Genomic DNA, 12,166 nt, shown 5'->3' with positions numbered 1-12,166 from the left:
CAACGACCTCCGACTGATGGCGCGCGCGATATAGAAAACGTACGAAATTATCATGATATGTGTTTTTGTAGTCACCTCTTTAAACCCGCACAACATAAGAAAGCAATCTTAACATCATTATCCTTTTATGAAAATATACTGGCTATATGTTACTTTTGAACATGCATTGGCATAATATTGAACAAAATATTACTAAACCAGTGAAATTTGGACAAAAAATGGAGAGAATACCTGCCGTTTTAACAAACTTTTGATAAAATTTGCTTAAATTTCCTGCAATGATAGGTAAAGTCATAAAATCTATTATTGCTGGAAAGATTTTGAAGTAAGTAAGTTAGTAGCATGAAGAAAAATTAATTTTATGCATGTTATGGAGTCATAAAAACCATTCTAAACGGAGGCACTAGCACAATTGCTTTGAGATTTTGATAAAAACAGCGATGTATAAAGAACGCGGGCTGTTGTGGTCGATAAAAACAGGTGATTACAAGCACGTCCGCAATACGTCAATAAATATACTCACTAGTCGAAGCTGAAGTCATTTACAGATTATCTGTATCCCTGTTTACACGCACGTTTCTCATTTTGAGTAGCAAGCCACGTACAACTTCATCATGGTTCAACAAAAGAAGGCAGCTGCCAAGAAGCCAGCAGCTCACCCAACATACCTTGTCATGGTACAAGCAGCCATTGTAGCTCTCAAGGAGAGAGGTGGTTCATCAGCTCAGAAGATCAAGAGCTACATTGCCGCCAACTACAAGGTCGACCCAGCTAAGATGAAGGCTCCTCTTAAGGCCGCCCTTAAGAAAGGAGTTGCCAGCGGCGCCCTCGTGCAGACCTCTGGCAAGGGAGCAAGCGGTAAATTCAAGCTTGGCAATACGACCGACTCTGCAAAGAAAGCTAAGGCCGCAGAACGCCGCAAAGCTGCTAAGGCCAAGGCTGCAGCAAAGAGAAAGGCGAAGCGTGAGGCTAAGAAGCAGAAGGCTGCTGCAAAGAAGGCTGCTGCCAAGGCCAAGAAGGCAGCAAAGAAGTCCGCAAAGAAAGCAAAGAAGCCCAAGAAGACAGCAAAAAAGGCAAAGAAGCCAGCCAAGAAGGCAGCAAAGAAACCAGCAAAGAAAGCAGCAAAGAAGCCAGCAAAGAAGGCAGCAAAGAAACCAGCTAAGAAGGCAGCAAAGAAGCCAGCAAAGAAGGCAGCACCCAAGAAGAAGTAAAAAGCTTAAATCAAGCAAACCAAAAGGCTCTTTTAAGGGCCACCCAAATTTTCCAAACAGAGATAATGAGTTTTGTGTTATAAACATTGTATTGTGTTTTAAATATCAAAAGGGTTATTTTAACCTACGCCATAGTTGATATTAACATGACTTAGTAAGAACGTATGTTTTTTTATTTGTTATTATTTACGAAGCATCAACGCTAGGTACTAATCTCATGGAATCCATGTTAATTTTGCTCTTAACAACGATTAAATACATATTAATTTCAAATGTTCAAACGTGAATACGGTATAATGGCAAGTTACAATGTGGCGCTAATTTCTCACCAGTAGCGCGAAATATTGTTCTGGTAATGTAAACCAATCTATTATTACTCCTTTTACCGATATCACAAATTGATCACAATATAGCCAATATTGATCCCGGCCCTGCCACTATAGTGGGTAAGAAATGATTGCTCAAAATATCGCGGGTATTTTTGGACCGGTAGCGCGGACCGCGAAATCGTCAAAATATAGGGTCTCTGAATAATCGCACTAGCCGCAAAATAAATAGAGATAAAAGGGGTACTTGGAAAAAACTCTTCGTAATTCATCCATTTTACTAAGGAACAAACCAAATGATATTCTATAAATTAGGAGACAGACCCGTAAGGGGGGGGGGGAAGACTTTGCACAGGGGGCAGCTATCCCCCCCCCCCCTCCCCCCTTGGCTACGCCACTGCAAACCGGATAAATCTATGTTCGGTTACGAAATGCTATGACAACGTATTTTTACAAGATAAGAACCAAAGTGATATAGTGAAGTGTCATTTACGTGGTAGCGACAAATATATAATTAAATTTAAAAAGTATCATGATTTTGATACCAAAAGATATTATAGTTACGGTTAAGTACATCCAGTTCTTCGGTGGGGCGGGAAGCCGGGCTTCGAGGCTGCCCGATCTTTGCCCTCGCTACTCAATATTTAAAATTTTAATATTTTGAAGGACTAAACCCATCAGGTCGAGGGCTTAGAGCCAGAACTAGCTATGTCCACAATTACATGTTACTCATTTCGGCAACAAATGGATGGTTAATTATGCCCTCCATTATAAATGCAAGTGACTTTGGGGTATATGCATGGTCACTTAAACAGTTAAACAGTTAGCATGGTTAGTTAAACGCAAGTGACCATGTACATACCCCAAAGTCACTTACATTATATTATAGAGGGCATAATTAACTGTCCATTTGTTGCCGAAATGAGTAACATGTAATTATGGACATAGCTACTTCTGGCTCTAAGCCCTCGATGTACTATTTACTATATAGGCCTAAGAAGATATACGTATTTCATCATAATCACTATTAAAAATCCTTTTACGTAAATATCAAAATATCTTGAAAGCAAATCAAAGTGTCGAATGCTTTGTTTACACTCTAAATAAAAATTATTCAATGTTGAGTAAAAGGGAACAGAGCAACAAATTGTGTGAATAGAACTCGATGTTGATTAAATTGTACTCAAATTGAGTAAAAATTAATCAACATTGAGTTCCATTTGACTCATTTTGTTGCTCTATTCCCTTTTACTCTACATTGAGTATTTTAACTATTATTTATTTAGAGTGTAAATTAAAATTATTTTAATTTCGTCTGCTCGGCACTGGTAGGCAAGTAGGTTTATCAATAATTGTTTTGGTTTGTATCCTAAATTGAGGTACCAATATACAAATAGCATTAGAGTAATAATTGAATACATGAATACAAAAGCCACCTAAGTCCATGCGAAGTTATTTTGAGAGAAAAACCCGTGTATCATTTTAATTCCTTCAGTTAGATTTACCTGGTCAATATGGTAAGTTTTACGTGCAAATGAGTGGATTAACCTGTATTAGGTATGACGATTAGCATTTCAGGGACTTCGTGGGGTTCATTTTAAATTTTGGACTTAGGTGGTTTTTGAATCATATACAAAGACAACAATGTTAGAATGAGATTACCACTAGTAAGATAATACAAAATAAAGCACACAGGTATGTATAATGTTGATAAGCATTCTGCCATGTAATATAAACCACACACTATCCTTTATTAAACCCATTTTTTGTTCAAAAGTCATTCTCTAGCAATGAATGTGTTACAAGTGGACTTTTATACATACTGGATTTCAATCAATGTGTTACAAGACTCAAATCATGGAATTGGGTGATTCTTTCATACATGCTATTTTTCACATGCCCAATAGACACAGAGAATGAATTTGAGTTGTTCTTTCATGCATATGACAGGCCTATGTATAGCAACAATTTCCCATGCTTAACTCAATTTGGCCAAAGTATGGACTTAGGTGGCTTTTGTATTCATATATTCAATTACATGGAAAAAGTTCAATAAGCCCACAAGAAGTCGATTTTTCATGTCGCTTATTCATTATTTATATCGTGATAGCATTCAGTATTATACATGTGTGCTGCCCGCAACGATAGGCACATTTTCCCTACAACGTCCGCAATGAACCCATAAAAGGGTTATATTTTGAACCACATTCATCATTTCTTGAACTGACAAGAAAGCATAATGTCTGGACGTGGTAAAGGAGGAAAAGGACTCGGAAAGGGAGGCGCCAAGCGTCACCGTAAGGTGTTGCGTGATAACATCCAGGGTATCACCAAGCCTGCTATCCGCCGTTTGGCTCGCCGTGGTGGTGTCAAACGCATCTCTGGTCTTATCTACGAAGAGACCCGCGGTGTCTTGAAAGTGTTCCTCGAGAACGTCATCCGTGATGCCGTTACATACTGCGAGCACGCCAAGAGAAAGACCGTCACTGCCATGGATGTTGTCTACGCTCTGAAACGCCAGGGACGTACTCTGTACGGATTCGGCGGTTAGATTGTTACGTCTTAAATAACACAAATCCGGCTCTTTTAAGAGCCACCAGAATTTCTAAGAAGAGACCAATTGGCTATTTATGTCAAAACTATGTTATCCTTATCCTTCATGCCATGTTTCTGTAGATTTTTGTTACATAGTTACAGTGTAAAGAACTTAACTACGTCTGTAAAATGCAGCATTTGAATTCATAGAGTTTCGGTATGATGCATACTTGATATTAATTGTTTTCAAAATTAATTTTTGAATCATTCAAAACTATGAAGATGTGCGCCTTACGATATTTCATACCATTTTACCAATAAAACCTGAACTTAATATCGCCCTAATCAATTCCCTGTTTTTGCCATCAATATCAATCATATTGATTCAACTATATGAATTGATTACGGGTAGCAAATTACGGCATACGGCAATGGTGATACCGAAATGTTTTGGCGGGACCTTTCTAACTGTTTTTAGCACTTTAGTATTACACAATACGACCGGCTGCATAATACTGCTTCTACTCTCTCAAATGAAGAACTATTTGTCACTCATTTAATTTTTTTATAAAATAATTGACATGCATTGTTATTATTATTACAAGTTTTACCATTAAATTTATTCTTGAGGAGACCGAGAAAAGAAAACAGGAAAATATAAAATATATGGAGTTAATTATATTCATCATTATTGTAAATATTCTAAACATAAGACGCAGGGCGTTTCTTGTTGTTGATCTCATTCCTCTATCATAAACAAGTCAAAGTAAATAATACAAATTTTGAAGTCGTTGGTATGGTAAGATTAAAATGATATCTCTGCTTTCTGACAATCTTTCTCTCTATATAGTTTTAATTTCCTATTTTATCATTAAATTTTAACATGTACGAGTAACATTGATCATTGAATAATAGTAGGGATATCCATCGTCAACACGTTTGATACTAGAACAGTTTCCCACTGATTGTATGTGAGCAATCATCCATGTATTCTCTATGCAAATACAGCTCCATGCTCTAAGTGCCACAGCTGATAAATGGAGCACAGTTACATATTGTAGTCAAATTTAGACTTAAAACACGGTGTTTCAAGACATTCCTTATCCACCAGAAAACATTAACCAAACTCTTTCTTGATTGGTCAGTAAATAGAGAGGACACTCCTTTAGCAAGGGATCAACTTTTTTTTTAAAGAAAAAATTAATGAGATGAGAACTACAACAGGTTGAAGTGACACCATTCTGTGCATCAGGTGTTGAAACGCAATTAATGTGCAGGATGTTAAGAAATTAAAGAATGTTTAAGCCTTCCAAAACCCATCTCAAAAGATGCACTTCTGACCACCATGTCCATTTTAGATAATTATACTGTGTGCATGGAAGCCATGATGGGTAGTACCCATCATGCCTTCCATGCACACACAGTATATTACTCAACGTAGTAAAGATAACCTTTGAGTTGGAGCAAATTTCTCAAAATCTGTAGTGATTAATGTTACCAAACTTATGTCATGTTGAAATATAGTCATTTTTGAAGATAAAATGTGCTGACCTTAAAATATTGAACAATGTTTAAGACTGCCGCTATTCATTTGAAATAATGCACTTATTGTTCAGCTCCTCTATGGAGATATTTTCCATGGCAGCCATCTATGATCATACTTGAGGTTCCACCAAACAAACCATGGGTTTTGAGGTCTTATATTTTTTGTTGTATGTCAACAAAATCGCTTAAATTTTCAGGATGATCTTATTTCATGTTGTTATAAGCAAATATAATGTTCCAGATAAAGCTAGTTAATAAATACATTAAGAAAAAGCACCTTCAAATTGCACTTTCTGTTAGTATTCCTTTTTGGATTTAAACTTTTTAACATGTTCTAGCAGCCCTATATAAAAAAAAACGTGACACTCGAAAGGCCATATCTCTGGAATGAAACGTCCGATTAAGATTATTTAAACGCCAAAATGTTTCTTTCATCAATTCCCAGTCAATAAGTTAGGCCTGAATCAATTTAAAAGTACTTCTGTGTGTTGAACCAGAAACCAATGAACTCTGAATAATGATTCTGTACACGGTATAGATTTTAAAAGTTCCTGTTGATTTGTAGTGGTCATTTTGTTTAGAGCACAAAATTATAGCGCGAAAATTCATTTCTTCTCTACGTTACATTTATCACATACAACTATCACATACTGAATATGTTGCCGAAGATATTTAGTTTGATGACATTTAATGACAAAACACATGCCAAACACGGACATTAAGGGGTTGTTTGGAATGACAGGTGAGTCAGGGGTCAAAAACAAAATGTTTACCTTTTTGACCTCAGCACATGTGTATGTATGATCTTCGATAAAAAAATTAAAAAAACAATACCTCAAAGTATCATTTTTTAATGTTTTTTGTCATAATCACGCTTTTCTACAAATTTCATCTGTTTGTACCGGGGGCGTGTCTGTTGCCAGGTAGGCCTACATGACAGCATAGACACACGTTACAACCTTGAATAATAATACAGAATTGTGACGTTATATTCTTTTTAACCTATCTTAGAACTGCCTATTATTTCAATTGTTATACTGTTCTGGTTGGTTTATTGCATATACTGTATAGAAATTATGCAATATGACGTCGAGCATGACAGAGTCATCTTCATTCAAATAAAATTCAGGTACCCGTAAGGTACCACGGAGCAATTCGCACGATAATACAATAAAACAGATGAAAGGTATGAATGGTTGTGGAATCGAATTGCAGACCTGTCCCTCTGTCACCTTAGAACTGCATCTCGTAGGCAATGGTAGGTAATAAACCAACCGGAACGGTATAACAATTGAAATAACGGCATGTCTTGGTCTCAATTCAAGATGTGCAATTTGGACACACCTACTCGTTGGCTGATTTATACTTCAACAGTTCCTCAAAGCGATATCAGAAAAGCCACTATCTCATTGTTCATTGGCCCGCAGTATGCGCTCGCCCCGGGGCACTCAACTTTAGAATTGATGGGTGTTTGTGCCTACAAGCGTCGCGAAGTAGGCGCATATCAGTACAAAACGTTGGGGTTTTTTTTATTTAAAAAGGGTCAGTATGTACAATCAAAATGAAAAAGGGGTCATTGGGTATAATATTTTGAAAACTGAAGGTGCCTGGTCATCGGGTATAGTCGGCTTCAAAGAGGGGCATATATTGGCAGGCACATACCGTCACCTCTAAAGTTGATGCCCCCCGGGTGCTCGCATTATATTTTGTTCATGGCTCGGCTTTTAAAACTCCCACACATCACAATAAGGCTATTGAAAAGTGTATAGAATAGCTAATGATAGACCGGTCCCTGCGATTAGTCGCGGACCCGAGCGACAATATATAGTAAACACATCGAGTTTATAACACAAGTGACAGAAGTCGTGAATTATGGAGGGTTTCATTGAACTTCTACCAGCAAAATATGGAATAATACTAACACAAGACACCAATCGAGATGATGATACCAGCCATAATGGAAGGCTTGTATTTGACCTTCTTATGAATCCAATTTCGTGACGAGAAGTTAAAAAGGTAATGTATGTTTCAAGAAATTTGGGTTCAAAAATTCCGTATCAGCTCGTATCATCAATTCCGTAAATATGGCGTATAGGGGCACAACTTGACAATAAACTGAACTATTTAAACGTAAAGGACGCACTGGATACACATAAATTTGTGTTTCCTTGCTGGCGGAATAGTTGCAAAACTCTTTTTGTCAAAAAGTTGGACAATTTATGAATTATGATTGGCAAAATAGCGAAAGGAAATAGACTTTTCCAACCATGTAAAACTACACTGGGTTGTTGACATGGTCGACATACATTAAGGCATATGCATGTTCCTAAAGTAGGAGGTAATTACTATAATTAATTGTTTAAAGTGCTCAACATACCAGCAAAAAGTCATATGGTCATCAGAGTACAGGGACTTTGTGAAATACTGGGTACAAAAAAAAAGTGCGTGAGCCGATATGCAACATCAAATATAAAAGCCGATTTACATAATTTCCCATGACCTTACAGAAGTGATCGTGCTCAAATATAAAACTATAGAGTTTGGTCCTTGATATGCACCATCAATTGTGTACTTGTGATCAATATTGCTAGGCAAACAATCACAGCAAACATGCCAAAATCCTCCCATTTCTCCTCCATTTACACACATATAAACCCATCCCTTAAGATTACAAAACCCTGCAGAGCTGAATTATTATAACTGTCTTACAAACAAACAAGTAAACGAACGAACGAGCCTGAGCAAACATACGTTAGAATGCTCCAACAAACTCATCGCTTATTGATCAAAATATACGAATATCGATTTTGTAGGCTAAACGGTGGACCAAAATTATATAACAAGCAGAAGGCAATGTGTTTTTGCAATGTTTATTTGTTCTCAATTTTTCACAACTTCACGATGAAATCATTATAAAACCGCCTTGTTATAAAATACCAAGTTTTTACTTTTAATTTATTCAATACTAGCGGGAGACCCGCGCTTCGCGCGGGTCCCCGCTAGTTGAGTAAACGGGAGCGGTTAGTAAACGGGAGTGGTTAATAAACATGGTAAACGGTGATGATAATCATGGTGTCTTGGTGTAGATCATCTTATTCATCCAGTATAGCAATGATCATGTTAGCTTGATAATCATAAATATCCAGACCAGTGATAATGTTGTTACTCATTCAATCCATCAGATTACTTTTGAAACAGCTCGTGACAAAATGATTGATTTTAACTTTATCCCAACAAACATAAAACATTAAGGTTAGAAGAGGTTGCTAGAAAACGTTTCAATTTCGGGTTATAATCGTAAGCAACATTAAAAGTTGCTGCAAAACATTTTAAGCGATTCCGTGTTGTTAATAGCAAGGCCTATATTCTAGCCAGGATTTAATTGTGAGGCGGGGGCCGCAGAATTTCCAAAATGTGGACATTCACCCACACCCTAACATTTAACCTTTTCGGGCTATACTGAACAGTTCTGTCCCTGTTGGCTACATTTTAACATTCCCTCTGAAAAGTGCACTTTCTTGCAAATCTGTCACCCAATGAACCCCTTTTCATCAGCTTACACCCATGATCCCCCGAAATGGCTTCAAGGCCTTTACTCACCAAGTTTTCAATTCTGAGGGGACACAACCCCCTGCACGGCGCGCGACACAATGGTGCTTCGTGGCCATTCAAAAAGGTGGCGGCAAGAACTTCGAGTGTGCCCCCCCCCTTCGCCACTGTCTAGGCCTACGCGCGGAAGCCAACATTAAATGCGTCCATACCATGCGCGGCAATGCGCGTGAAACTATGGTGCCGTGTACGCGCAGGTGCGTGACTCGCCACTTACTGCATTTGACGCGTTTGCTGTCATGACCTGATCCATAAGGTTATTGACCTCAACGGCCTAGCAACCAACCATTTTTTTTGTTATTTCCATAGTGATTGAATAGTTTTGCAAAAATGAACGTCAGATGGTTTAATGGCAATATGTACCCGATCAATGTACGCAAAAATCAGAGCTGAAAGTGAAAGTATCTCGGCGCCTGCTTCTGGACAAGATTTAGCGACTTCCTTTTATTTATATAGATACTCGTGTGCATGAGGCTATTTTTCTTTTACATATAGCCTTCTTGATCAAAACAATATTATACCAGCTTCTCTGACAATTTCACTTTCACTTAATTAAATCAAAATGATTATTACTATTTTTTGGAAGCTTTCTCTGCCCTGATTCGAATGATATACATTAAGACCTGATTACATATTTGTTGTTCGTTATTTTAAATGACATACAATTTGTATAGTATTCAAAGCACCTTGTCATATACTCTTTTTGGAATATTTGGTGGCTCTGAAAAGAGCCGGTTGTTTGATGTCAGAGAGACAAGATTTAAGCGCGCTCGCCACGGATGCGACGTGCAAGTTGGATGTCCTTTGGCATGATGGTCACACGCTTGGCGTGGATGGCGCACAAGTTGGTGTCCTCGAAAAGACCGACCAAGTAAGCTTCGCTAGCCTCCTGGAGAGCCATGACGGCAGAGCTCTGGAAGCGGAGCTCAGTCTTGAAGTCCTGGGCGATTTCACGGACCAGACGTTGGAAGGGGAGCTTGCGGATGAGGAGCTCGGTACTCTTCTGGTAGCGGCGGATCTCACGAAGAGCCACAGTTCCGGGCCTGTAACGGTGAGGCTTCTTGACGCCACCGGTAGCTGGGGCGGATTTGCGAGCTGCCTTGGTGGCCAGCTGCTTGCGTGGAGCCTTGCCTCCAGTAGATTTGCGTGCGGTTTGCTTGGTACGTGCCATTTTCTCGAATCGTTTTCACGAAATGATTTCCATTCTGAATATTCGTTTGCCTTATATACACTTCGTAAACAAAGGTTCCGGAGTCAAAATATTGCGCTAAAATAAAATTAGCAATATGATTGGCCAATTAGATAAGCAACCTGATTGGACAACTAAGTAAGATATCTGATTGGTCTACAATGTTGGCGCTTATTGTAAAGATGGATGAGTCGATTGAAAACTCGATACCAAACGTTGAATATTGGCGCAGATACGATATTGCACTTAAGTTAGAATAATACAATTTGAAATGGCAGATGTATGCCTCAAAAAGGAGTTTCTAGCAATGTGGCAAAGTTCTTGTAACTCATCTTAGGTAACATTGGCAGAAAAATGAAAAAAATCAAACTGGTCTATTACAAGAAAACACATTAGGTACATGTTGACCCTTAATACTCCTACCATGACAAGATATTGACTGCGGGACGAAACTGTAATTTTTTCGAAATTCAAAAGTCATACACATAAGAACATATAATTTTAGAAATAGTCTACTTAACGTAAACATTCGTTTGTCATAAATTCTAGTACTTCATGTACTTTATTTGTACTAATCCCATCATTTTCTGAATATGGACCAAAATATCCAAAAATAAAAACGCTTACCAATTCCGATTGATATATTTATTCATTTACTTTGTCCGATACCAGTCAATTAGTACATGTTTTGATCAATGCCACTCCCTGATTGGTCAAAATAAGGCTACTTAATATTCCTTGTGAGACTTCAGCATGCAGACATCATAATATATCAAAGAAATGTTCTAATTTCGTTGGTTATTCATTTATATCAACATGGTATTATTTTTAGTATATTGTATATTTATACCACTTCCAACCACACTGCTTCTTTGAAGACGTGTTTAGAAAAATATTACCAAAACCTTTTTAAAAAAAATGAAAGTAGTTGGCCAAATGTGTAGTCATTTTACATTATCAATACGTCAGTATGCACCAGTCAATACTAAATCTACGTTTTGATCAATGTCACTCGCTGATTGGTCGATGTACAAAGAACTAATCCCTTGTGAAACTTCGGTGGGATCCCACTAAAACATATATAAGCGACTTGAAATTTGCATAAGCTACTCATTTTGTGTCGACACTGAACAAAATACAATTCATCATGTCTGGACGTGGTAAAGGAGGAAAGTCAAAGAGCAAGGCTAAGAGCCGCTCATCCCGTGCAGGACTTCAGTTCCCTGTTGGCCGTGTGCACCGCTTCTTGAGAAAGGGCAACTATGCCAACCGTGTTGGCGCTGGTGCTCCAGTCTACTTGGCAGCCGTCATGGAATACCTAACCGCTGAGATCCTTGAGTTGGCTGGCAATGCTGCCCGCGACAACAAGAAGACCAGAATCAACCCACGTCACTTGCAGTTGGCTGTCCGCAACGACGAAGAGTTGAACAAGCTTCTCGGAGGTGTGACCATCGCCCAAGGTGGTGTTCTGCCAAACATCCAGGCTGTTCTTCTGCCAAAGAAGAAGTAAACTGTCTTGCTAGTTTACACATGTAAAGGCTCTTTTAAGAGCCACCATACATTCCAAAAAGAGATCTTGAGCTTGTATAACTTCCTTTGTTTGTTTGTTTTAAATTAGGTCTACACGGCCTTTTGATTTGTCAAATTATGACATTCTTTGCTTGTTTTAAATAACATACCTGTTGGTTTGTTGAATTATCAAATTATTTCATAGGAAAGTTAATATTATTACAATAAGAAGGGATCTTAAG

General features: G+C 38.1%; 4 protein-coding genes across 4 annotated transcripts; 3 read left to right on the top strand and 1 right to left on the bottom strand.

The window, feature by feature from the left end:
* The first annotated feature begins 437 nt into the window (after window positions 1–437).
* LOC140150711 (histone H1, gonadal-like) lies at window positions 438–1,336 on the top strand. Its single transcript, XM_072172801.1, has one exon. It carries the CDS (start codon window positions 615–617, stop codon window positions 1,209–1,211), a length of 597 nt encoding a protein of 198 aa, XP_072028902.1. The 5' UTR covers window positions 438–614; the 3' UTR covers window positions 1,212–1,336.
* Window positions 1,337–3,776: 2,440 nt separating this feature from the next.
* Window positions 3,777–4,088, top strand: LOC140149737 (histone H4). Its single transcript, XM_072171796.1, has one exon. It carries the CDS (start codon window positions 3,777–3,779, stop codon window positions 4,086–4,088), a length of 312 nt encoding a protein of 103 aa, XP_072027897.1.
* Window positions 4,089–9,986: 5,898 nt separating this feature from the next.
* On the bottom strand, window positions 9,987–10,400 carry LOC140149736 (histone H3, embryonic). The gene has a single exon (XM_072171795.1). The coding sequence runs from the start codon at window positions 10,395–10,397 to the stop codon at window positions 9,987–9,989; it is 411 nt and encodes a 136-aa protein (XP_072027896.1). The 5' UTR covers window positions 10,398–10,400.
* A 1,093-nt stretch (window positions 10,401–11,493) lies between these two features.
* LOC140149735 (late histone H2A.2.2) lies at window positions 11,494–11,925 on the top strand. Its single transcript, XM_072171794.1, has one exon. The coding sequence runs from the start codon at window positions 11,563–11,565 to the stop codon at window positions 11,923–11,925; it is 363 nt and encodes a 120-aa protein (XP_072027895.1). The 5' UTR covers window positions 11,494–11,562.
* Window positions 11,926–12,166: the final 241 nt, after the last annotated feature.

The sequence above is a fragment of the Amphiura filiformis genome, chromosome 4 (genome assembly GCF_039555335.1).
Source record: "Amphiura filiformis chromosome 4, Afil_fr2py, whole genome shotgun sequence".
Lineage (NCBI taxonomy): Eukaryota > Metazoa > Echinodermata > Ophiuroidea > Amphilepidida > Amphiuridae > Amphiura > Amphiura filiformis.
Note: the sequence above shows the minus strand (reverse complement) of the source record. Positions and strands in the feature narration are given on the sequence as shown.